General features: G+C 34.5%; 3 protein-coding genes across 3 annotated transcripts in view; 2 read left to right on the top strand and 1 right to left on the bottom strand.

Annotated features, from left to right (window-relative positions):
- The first annotated feature begins 53 nt into the window (after positions 1-53).
- LOC126740693 (uncharacterized) lies at positions 54-2,301 on the top strand. The gene is made up of 2 exons (XM_050446821.1): positions 54-81; positions 1,958-2,301. The coding sequence occupies exons 1-2, from the start codon at positions 54-56 to the stop codon at positions 2,299-2,301; spliced, it is 372 nt and encodes a 123-aa protein (XP_050302778.1).
- The window catches only part of LOC126740487 (SID1 transmembrane family member 1-like), a 102,961-nt gene continuing 77,541 nt past the window's right edge, over positions 743-26,162 (bottom strand). The window contains exon 19 of the mRNA XM_050446517.1: positions 743-26,162. The gene's annotated coding sequence lies outside the window, so the exon portion shown is untranslated.
- On the top strand, positions 6,676-22,635 carry LOC126740692 (uncharacterized). Its single transcript, XM_050446820.1, has 4 exons — positions 6,676-6,928; positions 19,187-19,380; positions 19,573-20,364; positions 22,567-22,635. Exons 1-4 carry the CDS (start codon positions 6,676-6,678, stop codon positions 22,633-22,635), a joined length of 1,308 nt encoding a protein of 435 aa, XP_050302777.1.

The following is a 26,162-nucleotide window of genomic DNA, read 5'->3' as shown; positions in this document are numbered from 1 at the left end:
ATTTTCGATATCTGAGGATAAAACTTGAGAACGTCCACCCTTTGTCACATTTAATGGAGTCGTTCTTCCTCCTATCCTTTGGTAAATAACTGATCCGGGAACACCATAAAACGTTTCTGCTTGACGATACGTTTATTTTTATTTTGGACATCTGCAACGGCATTCGCAACATCTTCAGTTGTATAAGAAGGTGCTTTTTTTCCCTTTTTTTTACATAAGTACGAGGCATCTTTACACTGCAACAAGACAAAGAAATTACTCATTTTACATAAATTATCGGCGAGACACTAATTTTATTATGTTTACAATTACCCCAAAAGTGTGTATACATTTCCCCCAAGAACAAATTTATTAGGGGGAAATGTAAACACTGAATTATTTTAGTGATTATAAAATTTGTCGACAGACATTTAGGCGTAAAATAGACACAATAGTATAACAATGTCCAAATGAAATATCTAACTTACCTTGATGATTTGCATTCGAAAACTTCAGTGTAAATAAATATAAAATATAAAAATATGTAATAAAACCACCAAACACATCAAATTGCATCAGCCAACTAATGCAAGAAGAGCACAAACAGGAGGAAAATTTCGAGGGAAACCGAGTTCGCCCGACGTCGGAACGACTCGAATAGTGAGCTTCGCGCCAAATTTGAAATCCAAATGTTGTTGTGTAATTACCCCAGTTTACATTTACCCGAATTGACCCTATATTATTTTTTAAATAAAACAAACTGTTTCAGTTCCATTTTTTTATTTACATCAAATCTTTATAGCTAAAAACAAATCTTAACAAATAACTTACTTTTAATTTGTCATTATAACACATATTATACTTTTACATGTATATTAAGGCTTAAAGCCGGCTACTCATTACGAGACAGTACTTATCAAGTAGCTATAAAATAATTCTTCGGACTTAAGATAGATAAGCAGTAGCTAACTAATCACATTCTATTTATCACATTTATTTATAGGATAATTCATTTCCTTTTCAGTGTAACGACCGATAACAACACTAGGTTTAAAAAAAAGACAATTCCTAAACATACCAAAGAGATTTTACATTGCATAAAATTAATCATTAAATTTCATTGCAAATTTCAAGCCTAGAAAAAGTCAGGAAAACTTAAATTTAGCTAATTTTGAACAGATAGAGATTTAGCTGAAGAGCGGAAATTCAAAATGGTCTAAGTGCCTTTGCTACAAAATTTTTAATTTTACTTGTTATGAGGTCTGTATGTCATCCGCTACAAAAAAACTCATTTGTGCAAAGTACGTATTGGTTCAAGCACCAGTATCTTAAAAAGTAACCAAACGATTAAGATTATGGATATTATGTTTCGGCCCCAAGGGGGGCTATTTTTAGTCTGATGAGATCATAGACTAAGAATACCATGCTTCTGCATACTACAAGGCCACACGATTTTAAAGAAGACAACCTCTGCTCTTAGGCGTCACCCAATAGAGGCGACGCCGTGCAAGCTCATTGTTGATATTTTGTGCTATGTAGTCGAATGTGAAAAATTTGGAAAACGAATTTTCTTACTTTTATCACCCCAATAGCGGATTTTTCTCTTCATAACGGGAAAACGAGAAAGATATCAAAAAAACTCCACATAAACGACAAAAAATATCAAAATTCCTGTCAGACTTGCAGAACGAAGCCATGTAATATTCTGACCAGAATCGGCCTTGGTCAAGACCTTGAGGAAAACAGTCTTGAGGAAAACAAGTTGGAAACTAGACGTCTCGTCTACCCTGGGCCATAAAGGAGAAGTTTGTAAAAACCGTTAATACGGTTTTTAGGCTTCGTCCAATTTACGGAGATATTTTTTAACGGACTGTTAGTATTAATAACCCGCGCATTTAAAATACATCTTTCTATGTTTCACTTCCCACTCTATTTCATGCTTATTCTATAAAATTGATTATTGATCAGTTTATACTAGACTCTCGTCAGTCTTTCAAGCGGAATTGTCTCAAGGTGGCCACCAGGGAAGAAGTCAAAGAGGGCCCGAAGACTGAAATAATCATTTACTCCGACAGCCAGGCTGCCTTAAAAGCCATCCAAGCATCCAGTGACCAGCTTCAAGAGGAAAGGAATGCGCTGGACACATTGGGTAGGAGGAAGACGGTTCGAGTGTGTTGGGTTCCCGGACACAGCGGAGTGGAGGGCAATGAGCGGGCGGACGAGTTTGCGAGGCTCGGATCAGCTCTCCCACCGATAAGCCGGGAACCCTACCTTCAACTAAGTGAAAAACATATTTTCTATATCCTAGACAACTGGACATGAGAAAAGACCAGGAAAAACTCGAGGAGGAACAGCGCTTGTCGACAGGCTAAAGAACTGCTATCAAATCCAACTAAAGCTAGGACAGCGTGGCTGCTGTCCCGGCTAATCCCTCTGGGGATTATAGCAGACCTGACCGGAATCCCAACAGGTCACTGCACACTCCACCGACATCTGCATATCTTAGGCGTGGTGCCCAGCCCGCTAGACCCTAGGTATGGCTGCATTAGGAGGACGGGTCGCCTGTTTGGGGACTCAGCGATGATAATAAGATTTCAGGGGTTGGCGAAAAGGGACTTTTAATAAAAGTATGACCGGTTTATACTTATCCGAAGATTAAATAAGTCGTCACTTCACACTCTTTTAATTAACGTAGAACAAGTTTTTTCTATCCTGACATGGATTGGCTCATTTGGATATGTTTTACAGTCGGCAATTGTCCTGTTTTAATTTTGGGGCTCATTTGTCTGATACATATGAGGCAGGCTTAGGGTAGGCGCGCCTAAGAGTACGCATTCCCCAAGAGTACGCAGACCTTGGATGAGCCACATGGCAACACCGCGGGTCGAATCCAATATGGCCATTTGTGGTTGTTTGTGTCAAGGTGTTATCCAGTAAATTTAAGTTTTAGTGGGATTATTGATAAACGAATAGTCGTAAGTAATATAAAATATGCTATTTCGATGTAATATTTAAGTGAATATAGTTAAGGAATCATATCGTGTGGAAACATTTGTTAGAAAATGCATATTAGCAGTTAAATTCAACGTTCATTAGGCTATAGACTCACCTAAAAATATTCTTGTTTTGTCGGTTAGATAACACATTTTTTACAATATTTCCGAATCCTAGAAAGGGGAGCTAGGAGTACGCAAAATTTAAGTGCGTACTGTTTGCTATAGTTATTTATTTTAATTGCGTACTCTTTGCCACAGTTATTTATTTTAATTACTTAGTAACGCCAGGCACCTTTAATTAATTTCAGGATAACAAGGTGATAATGGGAAAATATAAAAGGAAAACAAATCGTAAGCTGAAATTTACACAAGAATTGCTAGACGAGGCGCGACTTAGAATAGACCGGGGGGAAAGCAAGCGTTCAGTTTCTGCTGCCTTGGGTGTTAACGAGTGCTCTTTACGGAAACGATTGAGATTAGGGACTATTCCACAATCTTTGGGGCTTTTTAACTCAGTTTTTACTCTCGATCAGGAAAAAGAATTGGCGAATCATATTAAAGATCTGGATAACCGATTCTATGGATTGCGCATGAAAGACTCGAAGTCGCTTGCATTCCAATACGGCGAGCTAAACCGAATAAGGCACAGATTTAATCCGGAGCAAAAAATGGCGGGTAATCACTGGGTTAAAGATTTTGCTAAACGAAACTTGCTGTCTCTTAGAGCTCCCGAAAAAGTAAGTTTGGCTTGAGCAATTGGCTTTAACAAGATTCAGTGCAACAGATTTTTTGAAAATTTAAGACAATGCTATGAAAAAACAAAAGCACCAGCTCACCGCATTTTTAATATGGATGAAACTGGGATGTCGACAGTCCTTAACAGAATGCCCAAAGTTTTTGCCCCCAGGGACAAGAAAACAGTTTCAAAAGTGGTTGCAGCAGAACGAGGACAGTTAGTAACAACTGTGTGTTGTATGGGAGCTTCAGGAGTTTGGCTACCCCCCGCTCGTATCTTCCCACGCAAACGTATGAACGATAAACTTTTTTATGTATGTCCACCTAAAACTTTACAATTAGTGACAGAAACTGGTTATATGAATTCGAAGCTTTTTATAAGGTGGCTTACACATTTTCAAGACTACGTAAAATCATCAGAGGATGATCCTGTTGTTTTGATTCTTGACAACCACACATCACATTGTACCCTTGAAGCAGTTAATTTTTGTCGGAATAACTGTATAGTTCTTCTATCGTTGCCGCCCCATGGGAGCCACAAAATGCAGCCCCTCGATAAATGCTTTTTTGGTCCATTGAAAACTGCATTCTCGAATGAAAGCGACAAATGGATGATTCAAAACCCTTGTAGACCAGTGACTCTGAAACAAATGTCTAGACTATTTCATGCAGCTTATTCCAAGGTTGCAACAATTCAGATTTGTGAAAAGGCATTTAGTACTACAGGATTGTATCCTTATAACCCAGATGTGTTTACAGAGGAGGATTTTGCACCTTCAGAGGTAACTGATCGAGCCTTACACATTGAACCAACAAACGATAGGCGACATGAAAATGAAGATAATGTTCAAGTCTTAAACAACCACGACTCCGACGATGATGACAATTTGCCTATTTCAGTTTTGATAGATAGGATACGTAAAGAGTCTGTTACTCCGATAGAAATACACGATGCTAGTCTCAAAACACCAACCAAGAATACTGATAGCAATTGTTTAAATAACCCGATGCCAAATTCAGAATCTATTCAAGACAGCGAAGATATCGAAAATGTAAAGTCTAAACTGTTTTCTTCCCCTAAAAAATTGTGATCTCGCCGTACCTGGGACATCTGGAATCACTCCAAAAATGATCATACCTCTACCAAAGGCAAAACATGAGCAAATTAGGAGTGTTCGCTCCAAAAGGTAATTATAACAACAACAACAATAATAATAAAAGCTCTCCTACTTCTACTATTTAATAAAGATATTTTCACATTTTTTAGGTCGGAAATATTATCATCCACACCTTATAAAGACTCACTGCAAGAATCCACCTCCCAAAACAAGACGAGCATCATTAAAAGGAAACTTACTGACAGAACTAAGCAGAAGAAGAAGAAAATGCCTTCGAAAGCTTTGAGCATCAGCATCAACAGCAATCAAGAAGATGCTGTCTGTCCTGGATGTGAAAAGAACTACAGCAATTCTTATGGTGGAGGGTCAGGTGTGCAACATGCAAGTTCTGGTGGCATGAAATTTGCACAAGCTACATGGGACAAAAGCAATTCCATTGCGACATAGGCAATTAAACATTACTTAAACATTGTGATGTTGCGTACTCTTAGCCCAACCTTTGCGTACTCTTGGGCATATGTGGCGCTAAGAGTACGCATTTGTATTTTTTGAAAAAAAGGGGTTGTTATTTTTAATGTAGAAATAATTTTTTTAAACTGTGTTTTTTTGTTGGCTAATAGAATATAGGTTTGGTTGCTCACTATTTTTTTTATTTATTTTTCTTTATTGTGGTTTTATGTAGACAAGAATATTAAGTGCGTACTCTTAGGCGCGCCTACCCTATGTGAATATGGGATGAGTCTATGACTGGCAAGGAGTGTAACTGAAATAGCGCCTTGCCAGCTGAATGTTTTCTTCCATCTTGTTACGTTTTAATAAATCTATTTTTGTCATTAATTATAATTACAAAACTTTTAAACTCACGGCATCGCGGCTGAAGCGTGAGTACGTGGAGTACGGTATTCGTACTAAATCAATCGGCCGGTCAAGTCAATTATGACCGCAAGTGTTCGCTCGTTAATTGACACGTGCTTTGGTGTGTCCCCGTTTGGGCATATATATTGCCGAACAAAGAGTGCAAGGCCTTGCAGGAGATCCCTTCGACCCAGAATCAGATATTTCTGGCATTTTTTCCGCCGAAATTTATTTTCTTTACCCGCAAAATTTAAGCATAATTAATTTTTTTTTAACTAGCCTAAATACTCAAATCAGATGTAAAAATCTAGAAATGTGGATTGATAACTGTATTGAGCAAAACACAATTAAGACTATTTTAACTTGTTTACCTATTTTCTAAAAATATCTTTGAAAAAGCCAAATAAAAGTTTTTGGTAACTGGCCATGCCTACCTGATTTGCGACAAAGATTTTCTCTAAATATAAAAAAAGAAAACACGTCTCAACCACACACACATTACAGCCGCAACACGTACGGAACTAAAAAACATGATTAATTATATTTGCCAGATTTAAAAAAAACCCATAAAAAGAACATACAAATAAGACAAAGATTCTTTGGACATCGGCCACATCGTCTATCACATATCAAGGTCAGAGTATTTTTCATGTAAAATCTTGTTTTTAATGGGCATAAAAACATATGCTCAAAAGTGGTCATATGTGTAGTTCATATGTCCACGTTTTCTGGATAAAACGGTTTTAGGAACTTTTTTTTAATGTCATAACTCAGTACACGTTCGCTGCCAGTGACGCATATGTTGCGTCATGGCTTTCTCCTACCAAAAGCCGATAACGAGACATTTGCGTCCAGTGCAATTATAATTTTAAATAGACAGTAATATTCCGGCTTTTGAGTCAGACTGTTGCGCTCACGTCGGCAATTTTGGCACCGTTAAGCACGTGTTTTTGCATTGTCGGTTTTGGGAATTTTTGTCAAGTTAGAGTGTTATGGATAACGAAATTCCGGGGCCTTCAGGCCCGAAAAAATTACGTAGTGATTGGGAAAGAAGGAGACCTCTAAAGTATGATGAACTGCTGCAGTACGCTAACGATTCAGAAAGTGAGGAAGAACCATTCATAAATAGTGGCAGTGAATATGAGCCTTCCAGTAGTGACGAAAGTTCAGGGCCGGACGAGGAAAATTTTCAACTGCCTGCCTCTCCTGCTCCAGTACAAAGCGACGATAATTTGCCGACTATTGGTTGGACTGACACACTTTGCTTGAAAAAAAATCCATTCTCAGGTAATTCCGGCCTACAAGTAGATGTATTAGACGACTCTGTTTATGGATTTTTTAATTTACGGACGAACTTTTGCTACATATCGTAGACGAAACGAATCGATATGCGGAAGAACTTTTTCTAAGTGACAAAAATAGTGAAAAATCCCGAATTACGACTTGGAAACCACTTACGGTTTGCGAACTCAAAATTTTCTTTGCTTTGCTGCTTCATATGGGTCACATCCAAATAAAGAGAACCCAGGACTATTGGAAGACAGATCAGCTTTACAACTTGCCTTTTTTTACACACTATATGAGCCGAAATAGATTTTGGATCATAATGCGTTGTTTGCATTTTTCAAATATCCCAATAGAGGAGAAGCTGAATTTGGGGATCGTTTGCATAAAATAAGATATATTCAAGAGTTTCTAAATAACAAAATGGATGAACAATGGTGTCATGGCGAGGACGATTGCGGTTTCGCCAGTATATTAAAAACAAGAGACACAAGTATGGAATGAAATTATATATCCTGAGTGAACCCAAGCTAGTTTTGAAAGTTAGAGTATACACTGGTGCAGAAAATGATATGTCAGGGAAAGGACATGCTACAAATGTTGTATTGGCATTGATGCAAAACTATTTAGACAAGGGGCATAGTGTGTTTCTTGACAATTTTTACAATAGTTAGACCCTTGCCAAAAAACTATTACAATGCAAGACTTTTGTCACTGGAACACTAAGAAAAGATAGGAAAGAAAATCCCAAAAATGTAGTTGAGGCAAAGCTCAAAGGAGGAAGTACTAACAAAATGTTCTGAAAATTTAGTGATTGGAAAGTGGCTAGATAAAAGATAAGTCTTGTTTATTTCAACGGAGTTTGGCGGTAATTTGGAATATGTCGAAAATAGAAGAGGTGAAAGGAAACTAAAACCTAAGGCAATAATAGAATATAATAAAAATATGTCGGGAATAGGCCGCGAAGACCAAATGCTGTCTTATTATTGTTCCGAAAGTAAAACTCTAAGATGGTATAAGAAGTTGTTTGTCCACTTTTTGTCAATTGCCACATTGAATAGTTTTCTATTGTATAATAGATATTCTTCTAAAGGAAAACTCGATTATTATGATTTTCGACACACTCTTGTAAAACAACTTCTTTCTGAAGCAAACAAAACCAATAAACAGGTAACTATACCTATACTCTATTTCAGAAGTGTATAGAGCAATAAACTGGGGAATTCCGTTCTGTTTGGCTACATTTCGTGGTAGTTCATAGGCGCAGATACTTATAATATTTATGAATTTAATTTTCACGGATTAAATGCCTTTATTTTGAAAGAGATTAAATACTAAATAAATACTTTTAATCCTTTTGTATAGGTACCTATCTTTTAACGTTTTGTAACATGCAAAAATGGGCAGGTAATATATAGAGACTATAAATACTTTTAAATCATATTTTAAACGTTAGTAGTCACTGCTACGCTGTAGTGTAATCACAATATTATTATCCCAATATTTAAAAAATGGAGGTATTCAGTCCAACGAAAAGATGTACTAAAAATTCTCCACTATCGCTGAGTGAAAAAGTTATTATTTTAAATGTACATGATTGCATAAAACACGATTACCCTAGTTTTACTGTGCAAGAAATTGTTGACAAATGTTCTCGAATGAGTGGAATTGGAAAGTCCACCATTTTCAAATTGTTGCGGGAAAGAAAAGTAGCAGGTCAAGTGGAATCTCCCAAGCAAAAGCCAGGACGACCTACAAAAGTCCTTGATGAAAATGCTAAATGTATAATTCGAAGAAAAGTTCACTCTTTTTATTTTAAAAAGGAAATACCCACCCTAGACAAAATTTTAATGGAGCTTGGCCGAGATTACAGTATTCCGTTGATAAGTAAAAAACTTTTATGGAAAACTTTAAAAAATATGGATTTCGCCTGGGAAAAGCATAATCGCAAAGCACTTTTACTGGAGAGCGACGAAATTGTTTGTTGGAGACGATAATACTTGAGAAGTATCAAGCAGTACCGCAGGGAGCAAAAGAAAGTCTTTTATCTTGATGAGACGTGGATTAACGAAGGTTATATAGTCCAAAAAATGTGGCAAGACAAAAATATAACCAGTGCTCGCCAAGCTTTCATAGAAGGCCTGTCTACGGGTATTAAAGTACCTTCGGGAAAAGGAAAAAGACTTATAATCACACATATTGGAAGCGAAGAGGGATTTTTAAAAGAAGGTCTGCTAACCTTTGAGTCGACTCGCACAGGAGATTACCATGAAGACATGAACTCAGACGTTTTCGAGGACTATTTTGGTGAAATGATAAAATTTCTTCCGGCTAATTCGGTGGTGGTTATGGATAACGCAAGCTATCATTCACGGCGAATAGAGAAGACGCCAACTTCAAGTTGGAGAAAGCAAGAAATTATCGATTGGCTGACTGCAAAAGGTATTGCGTTTGAAGCAAATTTGATAAAAAAAGAACTGCTGGCAATAGCAAACTTACACAAAACTCGTTTCATGAAATACGCCGTGGAAGATATAGCCGAAAAATATAATATAACTGTACTGCGCTTACCGCCATATCATTGCGAACTAAATCCTATAGAACTGATATGGGCGCAGGTAAAAGGATTTGTAGCAAGACAAAACACGACTTTTAAAATGAAAGATGTTAAGCTACTGTTTGATCAAGCCATTACGGAAGCGACACCAGAGAATTGGCGAAAAGCAATCCAGCATGTAATTAAGCAAGAGGACAAAATGTGGGATCTTGACAACCTCATCGATCAGACAGTCTTTATCCTTTAATAATAATGTCAAGAGGTGATGACAGTTCGTCAGATGACGAAGAAGACTACAATCTATTATAATTTAAAATTGTTATACACTGTTCAAAAAGTGCCAGATCCAAAAGTGACATTTTCAACTGTTTTACTCTACATATTATGTTCAATAAATTTGTGAAAAAAATATATTATTCCATTTAAACAAAAGTAACTTTCTAAAATAAAATAGCATTTAAGTACATTAATTATAAGGTAAAAAACAAGTCCCAGTTGCACGCCTTTGGCGAACCGTTTTCAATGTTTATCAGTGGGTAACAATGGACAAAACTCATAAATTGACCCAAAACCGGGTGGCACTACCTGCAATCAACGAAAAGAAAGAATTTTACATTGAAACTAATACCCAACTAAGGTAGTGGCATAAAATATTGGTGGATCACCAGGTACCACTTTTGCATACCTAATGAGGTTTTATTGCTCTACACACTTCTGAAATAGAGTATAAAAGCAATGTTGCCAGTGAACATCTTCCTTTGAAATTCCAGAAAGATGGAAATGGAAAGCAAATTAGAAAAAGATGCAGAATGTGTTACGTTCACAAAATTAGAAAAGATACGGTATTTTACTGTCCAACCTGCCCAGATAGCCCTGGACTTTGCTTAGGAGACTGTTTTAAAAATTTTCACAATCGTAAATAAATTTAAAAAAATAAGTATTTGGTGTTTTTTATATTAGTTATTATTTTTTAGCATTTCTGTCCTTTGTTTTACATTAGTAAGTGCTTATATGTCAATCTTATAATGAAAAAATTTTAAAAAATAAAAATATTTTTTTAAGTAACCATGACGCACGTGTGGCGTCATGGGATCATGTCACTGTCAATGTCACAAATCTGTCTAAGTGACAGGTAAAATTATACAAAATCATTTTAAAATGGCTTTCTTGAACGTTTAAAAAAAAAAATTCTTAGGTTTTTTAGAGTGTTGTTAAAAAAAAATTGGCAGCGAACGTGTTAAACGTGTTGGCACTTACGATCTAAGGCAAAGTGTAAATCTCCACTCTTCAATAATTATTACATCTTTAGAAACTGCTTTATCCTTTAACTAAGGTGCATACCATACCAGTAATTATTTGCTATAAATCAAATCATTATCAAAACATTTGTAATATAAACTAAATAAACATTTATAATATAAATTATTATTTGCTTTTATCACAATGTTGGACAAAATAATAAATCTTATTTAAATAAGGACGCCATTAAGAGAACATTAACACTCACGGTGGTGTAAAAAATTGCATAATAATACCATTTATTTACACCATGCTCGTGGAAGAGTTAGAAATTTTCATTTTGTATTTCGAGCAATCAAAGTACCAACCAGTAGCGTGGTGCAGTGCATGGAAGGGAAAGAAACGCTTTTTATTTTACAATATATATTAATTGATAACCATATTATGGCTAATAAGATCAAAAACCTTTGAATAGTCCAACAGCACAAGTATGGACTCTTTACTGTTGCCATCCGCAGTTTAATTTAAACCATGAAGCGATCGGCACTGGGTGAATAAAATCGTAAAATTACTACGAAACTAAGTAAATTTTAAATAAAAGCATTAAAAATTACACTCATTTAACAAAAGCCTTTTAATCGTTTTAAGGAGAAAAATATACCCTCACACAGTCGGGCAAATGGTTCCACATCTGAATAGGTACAAATATAAGATCTTTTTGAAAACTCCCGCAGATGCTGTTGTTCACCGAAATTGTCTTTATTTATAGTCAAATCGGAATGTTGATCAGAAACAAGGAATGTCGTTGGATAATGTGGTTTTCCAGTGGTTAAAATTCTATAAGTAGATAAAAATATAATATGATATTTACATCTGCTAGACATGAAACAAATTCCATTCAAAGAATGAACTAAATAGAAGTAAATATTTTTATTCGCAGATAACCAAGATTCACAAGTAATTTATTGTACAATTTAAAATAAAGCTGGGAATCAAAAATTGTTTTCCTAGAAAAAACCAAAGATGTTCCTAATTTAATCTAATGATATTTAATAAGACACATTATGATACTAAAGTTGTCGCAAAATTAAAAAGTAATAAAAAAATATCTAAAAATAAGAGCACTTGTTCACAAATATCTTTAATATAAAATTTTAGATCATCTAGTAGATTACAAGCCTAAGGCGTAGTTACAGTCTCACGCCAATTGTTCCTTCAACAGAAAACTAGAAAGACATTCGAAATTACTCCGGTTCTTTGTCCTGTCAAAAGATGTCACTACTGGTGTATCTTAGCTACATTGACAATTACCGATTTCCTATCCGTTTGATTTTCATTCGTGTTTGAATTAAATTCTGTCGCGTTCACCTGCCTTTCGTGTGCAAAAAGTAAATATCAACAGGTAAGTTGAGACTTTTTTGTAAAATGAAGTTGAATATTTAGCAGTTTGTTAGTATTACCATAAAGTTATGGGTAGATTAGCTAATAGAATAACGAAGTTTAATAGAGCAAAAGAAATTTGAGGTTAGGCTTATGATGTTTTTTTAGCTTTAGCGACAATGGGTAACAGTGAGACGGGGTACATTGAGACATGTCTCACTGTTACCCAAATATTATTAAAAAATATAGAACTCGCTTCTTTTTTTTAGAATTTTATAAAAAAAGTGTTCAGAATGCCGAGGAATCCACTAAGGAAAACAAACTATGGAACATTTTCCGAGGAAACTATGAAAAGGGCAGTTGAAGCTGTGCTTAGCGGACGTAGCACTAGATCTGTTGCAAAACAAGAAAATTTAAGTTTCCAGACCTTATCTAGGTCAAAAAAGTTAGTTTAATCAAACTTACAAAATACATACAATATCTATTTTTAGATATGTGCGAAAGAGAAAATCAAGTCAGGATGAATTGATTCGCTATACACCTAATTATGCAATAAATAAAGTATTTAATAACGAGCAAGAAAAAATGCTGGCTGATTATATTATTAAATGCTCTCAGATGTTTTATGGGCTCCCTCTTTGTGATTGCCGTAAATTGGCTTATGAGCTAGCATTCATAAACCATTTTAAGATGCCTCCGAAATGGTCCGTTAATAAAATGGCAGGACAGGAGTGGATGAGAAATTTCATAAGAAGAAATCCAAATGTTTCTTTAAGAACTCCAGAAGGATGTAGTCTGTCACGGGCTACATCCTTTAATAGGCATAACGTTAATATGTTTTTTTAATAACTTATGCAAAGCAATGAAACGCAATGAAAGATTTAACGATGGGACGCGTATTTTTAATCTTGATGGAACGGCTACAGTGACTGTTCAAAAATCGGCTAAAGTTTTAGCCGAAAAAGGAGCAAAACAAGTCAATAAAGTGGAGAAAAGGGCGTTCTTGTAGCAACATGTGCAATAGTAAGTGCTGCAGGAAATCATCTCCCTCCTGCTATGGTTTTTCCACGGGTCACTTCAAAGAACACATGATTGTTGGTGCTCCGCCTGATACTTTAGGTCTGGCGTCTCAGTCTGGTTGGATGAATGCCGACTTGTTTTTAAAAGAAATCGAGCACTTTATTAAGCACACCTCTAGTTCGAACGAAAATCCAAGTCTTTTACTTTATGACAATCATGAGAGTCATCTATCCATCGAGGTTTTCGATCTTGCTAAGGAAAATTGCGTCACTATTGTGACATTTCCACCACACTCGACCAGGATGCAACCTTTAAACGTTGGCATTTTTAAGCCTTTCAGTATTGCTTATAATGCTGATATAGATAGCTGGCTGATGCATCATCCTGGAAAGCCAGTTATCAAGTTGCAGGTTGTGTGGGGGGAAGCATATCAAAAAGCAATGACTTCAGCAAATATTAAAAAATGCCGCTTTTAAAAAATGCGGAATATTTCCCTTTGACAAAGAAATATTTACAGATATTGACTTTTTGCCATGCTCAGTCACTGATAGACCTCAACTAGTACTGGGTAATCAAACTCCTCCTCGGGAACCAATTGATGATCAAACTAAACTAAACGCAAATAGATTTATAACCCCAGAAAAAATTCGCCAATTTCCTAAAGCTGAGCCGAGAAATGAGACAGGGAAAAAGCATGATACCCACCGATACTCCCGAAAAACTTGAGCTGGAAGAAAGAAAGGCTGAAAAAAAAATACCTTCAACCTCAATAGATGTACAGAAAAAGAAAAGTGTAAAGCGAAAGATTTAGGACAGTGATGAAGATGATGAAGAATGGCATTCTAATGCATCATCTGAACATCTTGAACCTGAAGTAGATCCAAAAGTGGATCCCACAGCATTTGAAGATCTGTCAAAATTTCCAGAGGTTAAGGATTATGTCCTGGTTGAATTTAAACCAGAAAACACAAAATCAAAGCCTGTTTACTATATAGGAAAGGTGCTTTCTTGTGTTACTGAGACAAATGAGGCGAATATTAGTTTTATGAGGAAAAGCCAAAAGACTGATTCAAAATTTTACTTTCCCGTTATCCCAGACATTGCCACAATACCAGTTAAGGACATTAAAATGATTTTACCAAGACCCCTTAATTACGGTCATACTAAGCGACAAAATTCATTTTTTTCGTTGAATTAAACTTTAATTTAATGAATATGTATTTTATGTATTTATTTTAAATATATTATAATATATTTAAAACATGTTTTCTTACTTTAAAAATTCAAGTAAGCTTAAAGCCACAATTTTCTTTGATGTTCTGTTTAAAATCAAAATTAAAATAAATTAAGTTCGAGTTTTTATTTTGTTTTAATCACTAATATTTGGGCAATTACATATAGTGTCTTACTGTTACCCTGGGTACTGTTACACTGTTACTGTTACCTGGGTAACACTGAGTCAAATGACAACTGAATTTTATGTGTCAAATTCAGAGATCTTAAAACAGATACTGCTAAATTCTATACATATTGTGTTAATAAAAGGATGTAAAAATACAGCCATTAAAAAATTTTGTTTATACATTTAATAGTAATGATCTTATAGTAAAAAGAAAAAAAAGTGTCTTACTGTTACCCAGTTTCCCCTAATAATTATTTATATTTGTTGTATCAGCTAGCTCTGGCAGGTTTTCAAATGTAAGCTTATAAAACAAATTTAATCATTCTGTATTAGTCCAAAAATCGTCGAAAGTTTTTGCAGAGAATTGATTAAAATATTAAACGAACCTTGATTTTTTTAACATAAGCATGATGCCCTTGTAATCCCATCGGATATAATAAATTATTCAGAAAGATTAAAGAATTAATAGCCTCAAAAAAAATTGCTACTACTTAGCGTTATTTACCACAATAATAAATACTGTTATTAATAAAAATAGGAAAAGTTTAAAAGCTGCAATTTTTTTAAATAAAAAATGTTATGCGCAATGTAACAACTCCGAAGCATGATTGTTGCTGTTTTGTTGTTAAAACTTACGTGTTTTTGTTGACCCAAGATTGATACAATACTCTTATGTAGGACTCGAATTTAAAATAAACGCCATATTCCTTGTAAAGAAATAACAAATAACGACAAGAGTAACAACAAAAATAAAATAACGAAAGATCAATAAAATTGAAATAGCACAAATCTCGTAAACACGTATAAATGCCGCACAAAGTTCAATTGTTGGAAACCACAGTCCATTAGAATGCTCAGCTACTTAGCCAATCGAATTAAGAGCATCCGAATGTCAAATACATAATTTTACTGCGTTGTTCAGATCGGAGGAGATAAACATTAATCATTTTCATTAACGTTATAGATATAAAAATAATTCCATATGTATCGGCGGGTTGATTTAACAACTTTTTTCATAAATTTTTCACGCCCCAGACACTCCTATGCGAGACTCAAGTATCGTTGTCCAACAATTGTTATAATTTATCATTAAAAAAAAACTGAAATTAGTAATAAATAAATGCCCAGAATACTATTCATTTTTTAGACTGCTTGTTTAAATAAATTCCTGTGTGAAGCAGGATATCTAATATTCTGGGTATTAACTAGGGTGTGAACTAGTACTATAGTAGTTTTATCAAAATAAAAGGTGTTTCACTAAGAACTCAAGATTTCAATTCCGCGTCATGTTTGACAGTCATAATGTCAGATTATGACGTGACAGATCGAAAACCGACAGATGGCAGGTAGTCAATGGAGCATTACACCATAGAACAACGCCACGTAAGTGTTTTCAATAATTCTGTTATTTTACCTTTACCCTCTTATACACCCTATTACAAAATTTACAAAATTGATTTTTTCTATGAGTATAAAACAAAAAGTAGCAAATGCGGTATCATTATTCTCAGAATAGCATTTTCTATCAAAATGCATAATAATATACTAATTGTCCCATTTAAAATTAAAAAAATAGTGTCACTTCCGATTTAACAGGCGAAAAATAACAGAATATGTCAATAGATGCTCTTATAACTATTCAATCGATATACCAAATTTCAATTGCTTATCTTAAAAAGTAAAAAAGTTATTAAGTGTTCCCTTTTTCCTGTCACCCGGTATAATAAATATCTTATAAATGGAAAAAAAATACAGAGAAGAAATTAGCCGAGCCCAACAACTAGATATATTTAATTAATTATTTGGTGAAATATATTTATAAAAGTTCCACTTCCTATATAAGTTTCAATCTAAGTTGTAGAAAGCGCTCTGGATTGATATTTATTTGCTCGAAATGAAAATGTAGGGTAAACTGTCCAACAGTGAACCACAGTACACAGAGAACCATTTTCAAATTTGGCGCAACAACATTTACCAACGGTCGTTAGAGTGTGTGGTGGGGACCGCTTAAAGCATCTATTTGTAATAACAACGTATGCTAGTCGATTCTCGTCGATCAGTATTATTTTAAACGTGCCACGTGCAATTGTGTGTTTTCAGGTAAGCAAACTAAATTTCGTTTGTTCATTTACCCAATGTTTTTGGGGTGTTTGCTCAAATATTTTGAAATGTTTGATAGTGTCATCTATTGCTGATTCTTTTTAGCCAACTTATAAATAATAATTCTTTTGTTTTTCATTATTGCTATTTTGTTATTAATTTTTTTATTGGATTTATTTGGATTTTATTAGTAGCAAATTTACAGTGAATCGGTTCACTGTGTACACAGTAAATCGGTTCACTGTGGACCGTATTATCTATAAAATGATATTTATAAAAAAATTGACTTTTAGCATCATGGCTCGCAAAAAACGAGAACGTAAAATCGGAAAGCACACTGAGGCACAAATGGCTGACGCTCTTGCTCTCAAGAATACGGAAATTAGCCTACGAGAAGCCTCTAGAAGGAAATCTATTCCCTATCCAACACTTCGGAGATACTTCATGAAGCAGCAACAGTTAGGAGACGATGTTCGACTTACTCCAAACTATGAGGTTAACAAAGTATTTACAGTGGAGCAAGAAAAGTCGTTAGTGGAATACATATATGAATGTGCTTATGCTTTTTACGGCGTAATAAATAAAGATTGTCGTAGGATTGCTTACCAAATGGCAAAAAAAAATTATATAAAAATGCCTGCTTCATGGTCAAAACAGGAGTTAGCTGGAATAGAATGGCTGCGTTCTTTTCGCCAAAGACATCCGACCTTGACGCTAAGATGCCCAGAGCGTTGTAGTCTAGCCAGAGCAACCTCTTTTAACCGATCAAATGTGGGAAAATTTTTTGATAATCTTTATAATATTTTGCAAAGAGATCCACGGTTTGCCGATGGGACGCGAATCTTTAATTTGGACGAAACTTCCACTACTACCGTGCAAAAACCTCAAAGAGTCTTGGCACCCAAGGGTATAAGATGCTTGTCCAAAGTAACCAGTGGAGAAAAGGGAAAACATTAGTTACTACATGTTGTATCGTAAGTGCAAGTAGGCAAAGTCTACCGCCAGCTTTAATATTTCCCAGAGTGCATTTTAAACCGCATATGCTTAATGGAGCTCCACCAGGCTCTTTGGGCTTGGCAACGTCCAGTGGCTGGATGAATTCAGATCTCTTTAGCGAGATGATGCTTCATTTTGTCAAGCATAGCTCATCTTCAAAAGAGAATCCATCCATATTGATTATGGACAACCACGAATCGCACCTGCCAATCGGAGCTATTGATATTGCAAAGGAAAACGGTGTTAATATTTTAACCCTTCCACCCCATACAACGCAGAAAACCCAATCATTAGATGTTGGTATAATGAAGCCGTTTAAAGAATATGATAATGCCTCTATTGATTCTTGGATGCTGAGAAATCCTGGGATTCCCGTTACTATTTATAAATTAGCATCTTTTATTGGAATAGCTTATCAGAAAGCTACGACACCATATACAATTACAAATGCATTTCGGAAAACAGGCATATTCCCGTTTGATCGTAACATTTTATCAGAAGTTGACTTTATGCCTAGCTCCGTCACCGATAGACCTGACCCTGGGGATCGAAACCTATATATTTTGGATCAAGAGGTGGAAAATGGAAACCCAGATGACAGAGATGATATTGAAGAAAATACAAACTCTTCACAACCTGACATGTCAAAAGAAAAAGCTACTATATCCAATCAACCAGATGGTATCGAGAAAAACCTAAATATCGAGTCTCCTATTCCATCCACTTAGTATCAACAAAACAACGAAAATATTTTTATATCTCCCAAAGAATTTCAACCACCACTCCGTGCAGCCGCCAGAAAAAATACAACGAAAAGACGCAAAGCGGGAAGGAGTCTAATTGCAACTGACACTCCTGAAAAGGACCTCTTGGAAATGGAGCAACAAGGTAAAAGACGAATAGTTCCGAAGAAGACAAAGAGAGTTCTAATGGAAAGTTCATCGTCAAGCTCAGACACACCGTTGGTTTTAGACAGTGATAATGAGACATCAGAAGATGAAGCGTTGCCAGGTATTAAGTTTGCTCTTGAGAGAGCCTCACTTCCTGATGACTTTGTGCTTGTAGAATTTCAATTAAAGAAAAATATTATTTATTATGTGGGGAAAATTTTAAAAGAAAATAAAAATAGTTTTTCTGTAACGTTCTTGCGTAGAAAAGTTATAGGCAATATGTTTTACATGCCTCTTGTTACAGATATGGCAGATATAGATCTAGCGGACATAAAAACTATTTTACCAAAGCCTCATATTAATGGAAGTACCTCAAGGCAAAATTCCTATTTTAAATTTAATGTTAATTTAGGTTTATTAGATGTTCGTTAAAATTCCTATTTTTTTGTAAAAGTTAAGTTTTTTTTGTTTTGTTTTTTGTTCTTAGTTTTTTAAAAGAAGTTCTTATTTTTGTTAACTTATTTTTAGAATTTAAAACTTTAAAACTGGTTGTAATTATTGAAAAAACATATATATATATATATATATATATATATATATATATATATAGGGTAAGCAGGGGTAATTGCGCTCAGGGGGTAATGCCGCTCACCCTATTTACTTGACACATACGTTGCATAGAAACACAGCACATGGGCTGAGACGCGAGGGGGTGATGTCGGTGCCGCCCAGCGCCATAATAGCAGTTTGCTTCCGTAGCCGTAAGAGTGAAGTGCGTTTGTTTCTTTTCGGCAGCTTTCATCTAATTTTTAGCTCGGAATTTTTAGCGGTAAGTCAAGATTTTCAACACTTTTAATCACATGTATTATTATCTAAAGTACTAAGACATTATGTTTTGTGATAATGTAAACATTGTTATGCAATTGTATTTGTATATATTTTAAATCAAATATAAAACGGTCATTTGGGGTTATGGCGCTCAAGTGAGCGTCATTACCCCAGTAAAGGTTTTTTTTTTCAGAATATGCCCAGAAAACGTGAAAGGACCACTGCCAAAGCGGCTTGGACCGAAGAAGACCTACTGCATGCCAGAACTGCGATTGAAAGGGGGATGTCGAAAAGACTAGCAGCAAGAACATATAAAATTCCATTTACTACATTAAGAGATAGGCTAAAGAATCAAAACATAGGCCGTCCACGACTGGGTCGTAAACCAGTTTTTAATCAACAACAAGAAAGTGAAATAGCTGAACAGGTTAAGCTGCTGGGATCAATATACTATGGATTAAGCGTTACAGATTTGCGTAAATCCGTTTACAAGTATGCAGAGATTAACAGTATCAAAAATAATTTTGATAAGAACAGCAAAATGGCTGGGTTAGATTGGGTACAAGGTTTTATGCGACGCAACCCTTCTGTTGCTGTACGTAAAGCTGAAGCAACAAGTTTAAATAGGGTTTCTGCTTTTAACAAAGAAGAGATTACTCACTTCTACCAAATGCTTGGTGACCTAATGGAAAAGTATAGGTTTCCTCCTAATAATATATACAATGCTGACGAAACAGGGATCACAACCGTCACAGATCCGGGAAAAGTGCTTGCAGAAAAAGGGCAACGAAGAGTAGGCGCAGTTACGAGCGGCGAACGCGGCAGAAATATATCAGTCATGTGTGCCATGAGTGCGGCTGGGAACTTCGTACCACCAATGTTTATTTTTCTCAGGCAGAGGATGACACCGTTACTAGAAAAGGATGGACCGCCTGGTGCATTTTACACCCACTCCAAGAATGGCTGGATAAATGAGGAATTGTTTGTAGAGTGGCTTAAACATTTTGCAGCATATGTCAAGCCTACAGAAGATTCTCCTGTACTCGTAATACTCGATAACCATAGCAGCCACATCTCCCTTCCAGCTTTTAACTATTGCAAAAAAAATCACATCGCTATGCTTTCCATTCCACCACACAGCTCTCACAGAACACAACCTCTCGATGTGTCTTTTTATGGTCCCCTGAAAGCTGCTTATAGACACGAATGCAACATGCATATGAAGACACACTTAATGGCTAAAATAACTCCATATGACGTCGCCTGTTTATTTAACAAGGCATATGCACAAGTTGCAAACATAAGCAAAGGAAAAGCAGGATTCCGAGCCACTGGAATCTACCCTTTAAATCCAAATGTTTTTACTGAACAAGACTTCTTGCCAGCATCTCTGATGGCTCAAAACTCAGAACAACCCACTCAAAACGAAAATGAAACTGGCGATAATCTTGGAGCTGCGCAAACTCATCACATGACGATCAATCAAGCACCTGCATCTCCAGTTACTGGTTCATCGCTTGATATGTCAAACCACCAAGATCATGAATCTCCTGCTCCTGATCCACTGATGGAAGCGCCAAATCAAAATCTTGAAGCTTCTGTACATGCTGCATCTAAGTCCCAGTCTATCAAAAATAAATCACCCAATTCTGGTCCATCTAACCAGGCACTTTTGGGTGAACAAAAACAAACTTATGTTTCTTTTTCTAAGATAGCAACAACACCACCAACTATTGCGTCAACTTCAAAGCCAGCTCAAAGCAAGAGAAAACAACATTCTACCATATTAACATCGACTCCAATGAAAAATATATTAGAAGAGAAAGAAACGAACAAGAAAAAAAAACTCAATAAGACCGGAAGAAAAGATCAAACAAGAAGTAAAGTCACAGGAAATAATAGAAATAAAAATAAAAGTGGAACATCTTGCAAACGCTAAAGTTTTGCAAGACAGTTCATCAGATGACGATGAACAAATTGAAAATGTCTGTGACGATGACAGTGATGATGAATTGAGTGTGGAAGGAAATGAATATAATAAATGCAATATTTGCGAAGAATTTGGAAGAAATAATGAAATGTGGTATCGCTGTACCATATGTGGGTTCTGGACTCATGCCATGTGCACCGGATGGGATTCTCCAGATGGATACATCTGTGATTTCTGTAACTAAAACTACAATGATGATGTTTAGTGATGCTCAACTATGACTAAATACTTTATTTTAGTTATTTAAGGTTGTTTTTTTTATTTGTTCATAAAAAAATATGTGTATACGGTTATTTTTTAAAAAAGCAGATTTGAGCGTCATTACCCCTATGGCTGAGCGGTATTACCCATAGCCAGGGGCATTGACGCTCAACCCTGATTTTTTTTTGAAGTTTTCCTACTGTTTTTAGGTAAACTATAATTACGTTTTATGTTAACATATTGACACACAAAGAGGTAAACTTTTGTCATTTGTTCTTATTTTTAATAAAAACCAAAGTTTTATAAAAATATTGCGTTTTTTCCTTAACTGAGCGGCATTCCCCCTGCTTCCCCTATATATATATATATATATATATATATATATATATAATCCAAGCCCATCCAGCGCCAAAATCACGAATTTTATTTTTTGGCATCAAAATAATATACTACTTTAGCCCTATTTACCTATTAAAAGGACGTAAGGCACAAAAAATTCTAAGTGAACAAAACCGAGCGTCAAACCGCCAATTTAATTTCTTGCGAGTTTCGACACGGAATCAGTAAGCGACAGTCATCCGTACGTGAAGGTGTATACGCCCAGGGCCTGGAAAAACTGTTTTTTGTTGCAAAGTTAGTAATTTTTAAATATATTTATTATTGTTTTGTTGTTAGTTGAACGTCTGTATAGTTTAATTAACATAATAAATTATAAAACATTAAAAAAATCACTTTTAATTACGTTGTCGGTTACGCCTTTTTAATTTTTTTTATTTGATTGGTCTAACCACCATAAATTACATTGCAATTTAAGTTCTCAATAAAACAATTACTACTTTACTGACTTAGGTAAAAATGAAGCTATTAAATAAAGGATGTTTGGTATATTATTATTTAGAGTATTTTCCTATACTTAGATATTGTTTTTTATGCGTAATTGTTGTTTAAAAATTAAATTTTTGTATGTCGCTTACGACTTTTTATAATTATTTTCAGAATGATTTCTCGTGGGCAAAAGATAAGAAATTTGGCCCTACAAAACATGAGGGAAGATCAGACGAGTAATCAAAATTATAATAATATTTCTGAAATAGACCTACATGAAGCACTACAACATGACAATCTTTTACAATCTGAAAGTCTAAACGACTAGAACTGCATAACTCTGTTATTGATAATTTGGATTTTAGTCTTAATGTCAGCTCAAATTTTAATATTGATAGTAGTTTATTTTCAAACATTTTCGATGAAACAATTGGGACTGCCGCTATTGCCAGCGAAGAGACTGATAATCTGCAATTAATCTGTGATACCAAACTCGTGCCTTATTCAGATAGTTACAGTAGTGATAATCTTATAGTATTTAATAAAACAGATAGGAAAGAAAATCATAATAATGTTGAACTTCACAATGATTCTTTGTATTCCGAATCCGAATCGAACTCCATGAGAGTGAAACCGAGAGTGTTAGTTCTAGTCTTAGCTCACAAAAGGGTTCAGTTTCTAGTAAAACATCTGTTACCTCATCTCAGAGCACTAAATCCTCGACTGAAACATTTGATAGAGGACAAAAGAGAAAAAAAAAGGAAGATATTGCGTCAACGAAAATTGCGTAACTTAAGGCGGCAAAGTTATCTAAATTACAAAAACAAACGCGTATCTGGAAAAAAAATTCTTCCTAATCCATGTTTTGGTAAAAATTGTATAAATAAATGTAATAAATTTATCCCAGAAGACAGAGAAACTATTTTTAGGAATTTCTGGAGTCTCGGTAATAGCTTAGACAAAAAAAACTTTATAAATGGTTGTGTTAACGTTATACCCGTAAAGCGAAAAAGAACAGTTGGAGACTCGCGCCGTAATCTAACTTATCAGTACTTTCTCATGAATAATAATGTACAAAAACGTGTTTGCTTACATTTTTTTAAAAATACATTAAATGTTACTCAAAAGTTAATACGGTTTACCATTAAAGGAAAAATTAAAGTTAATCAAGAGAAAAGGGGAAAACATAAACCAAAACATAAAGTCACTCCAGAACAAATGTTAGCTTTTCAACATTTTATAAAGAGCCTTCCAGCTGTTCGCACTACTGTAGAGGGTCAAGTACTACGTTATATTTACCAGCAGACACTAAAAGCATTTCAAATCTTTATAAAATTTATAACACAAAAATAAATGAAAATAATAGCGTGCCTTTTAAAATTTCCACTTTAAAAAAAACTTTAAAAAACTTAATATTGGTATACATGTACCAAGAAAAGATAAATGTTCTACATGTGTTAGATATGAAAATATTTCAGAAGCTGAAAGAACAGATGATGAAAAAAATAAATATATTAAACATCAAAAAAATAAAAATACCGCCAAAGAATTATTTTCGACGGAACAGGGTAATTCTAATAAGGATGAGTTTATTGTTATTTCTTTTGATTTGCAAAAGGTTTTTGCAACACCTCATGGACCTAGCATGATGTTTAGATTTAGCAGAAAATATGCTCTATATAATTTCACGATATACGAAAGTAAAATACTTTTTGCTATATCTGGGGGGAAAACGATGGGAAAAGAGGGGTCAACGAAATATGTTCAAATTTATTTTCATATTTTACAAAACTGCCTAGATAACAAACATGATGGCCAGTATAAAAAAATATCTCTTTTTTGTGACAATTGTCCTGGACAAAACAAAAATAAATTTGTTTTTTCAGTATTTTGTGTCGAATTCTAAGTCAATAAAAGAAATAACAATAAGTTATCTGGTTGCAGGCCATACTTATATGCCCGTTGATAGCATACATGCGGTCATTAAACGCTATGCATCAAAAATGAATATTGAGGCACCTTCAGAATGGACGACTATCATTCGAAATGCTGGACGTCTCCCAAAGCCTTACGAAGTAGTTTCAATGCACTACGGGGACTTTTTAGATTGGAAATCTGTATCTACTCCTAAAAAACTGAAGACACTCAGTGGCATGGAGTTTAAGGTTTCTAATATAAGCAGTGCTAAATTTGCAAGTAAGAACAATAAAAACACATTTTTTGCCTTTACAAATTACAACAAGGAGATGCCACACGAAATTCAGTGGGTTGAGAGACGAAATGGATTTAATATCCCTCGAGCTTATAATAGTGAACTGCCCATTAATCCTCAAAAATTAAAAAATCTTTTAGATCTTTGTCAAAGTCTAAAGATAAAAAAACAATATCATGCGGAGTACATGGCTCTTAAGGGAAATAATAATGTACCAGATGTTTTACCCGAAAGTGACATAGAAGATAATATTATCACAGATTAATATAGGGTAAGCGTAAGCGTAAGGGTGAGCGTAGCTATATTAATCTGTGATAATATTATATCTAAAATCTAAAGGCGTTGAAAGATTTAAAAAAAAATGTTCGAAATATTATTTAGAAATATTGTTGGGAAAAGAAGAAAGATTTATAAGTGTTAAACAAGTAACTAGTTAGAGTTCTTTGAAGCTTTATGGTGCGTTATATTTAGTGTTTACTTTTAATTCTGCTTTTTATATATTTTTTGTTTGTTTTATAGTGTAACTTAAGTTACATTTATTACATTTTTAAAAATACCAAAACAAATTTTTTTTGCCTACAATTTTGAAGGAGTACTAATTTTATTATTAGTCTTATTTTGGGCTATGACTGTTAGAATAAGTTGATTTTAGTTTAGCTCTACTGGTTGCTGTTTTTGACCCGATACTGATTTTTATTTTTTTTATGTACATTTTATGTTACTTTTAAATACGAGTATTTAATACTTTATTATCTAGTTTTAACAAAGAATTTTGTTTTATTTTTTGTGTATTTAATTTTACGAAAAAACATTTTTGTGTATATTTTTTCCTAAAATGTTACCTTAAAAGCAATAAAGGCTTATTCACCATTTATTGTATCTATGAAGTCAAAAGGCGTAAAAGATGCTAACCGACATTTTCAGACAACTTATTTTTCGGCTCAAAATTCTAACCACCTCCTAAAAAGGCTTTTACGCCACAGAATATTTTGAAAAAGACGTAAGCGCCAAAATGTTAAATATCTCATGTTTGTGTAAGTTTTATTCAATAAAAACATTTCAAAACAAAATGTTTTATATCAGGAACATCAAAATTTTAAAAAAAAAATCAATGATATAAATATTTTACGACTGTAAACGTTTTTTTCGTCTCCTGAAAAAAAGCGTGAGTGTCGGTTATGCCTTTCTGTCGTAACGTCGTCGATATATATATATACATATCATACTTCATTCGTTTTTTTTTTGTTTTTGGTTCACTGTGAACAGTGTAGATGGTTCATTGGTAATGGTTCATTCACAAGGTGGTACACAGTAAACCACAAAACAGGTTTTAAAAAAAAAAATATAAAGATTAACTCTATATTATTTTTTGTTAAATGGTGCCTGTATTTAATACATCATTATAATAACTAATATAAACTGAAGTTTGCAAATTTTTACCTTCTCTATTCTCTTTAAAAAATGAGTAAAAAATAATAATGGTTCACTGTTGGACAGTTTACCCTATTTATTTTCCTGATGCTTGCAAAATATTACACATTATATTATACATTAT

This window comes from Anthonomus grandis, chromosome 9 (assembly GCF_022605725.1).
Source record: "Anthonomus grandis grandis chromosome 9, icAntGran1.3, whole genome shotgun sequence".
Lineage (NCBI taxonomy): Eukaryota > Metazoa > Arthropoda > Insecta > Coleoptera > Curculionidae > Anthonomus > Anthonomus grandis.
Note: the sequence above shows the minus strand (reverse complement) of the source record. Positions and strands in the feature narration are given on the sequence as shown.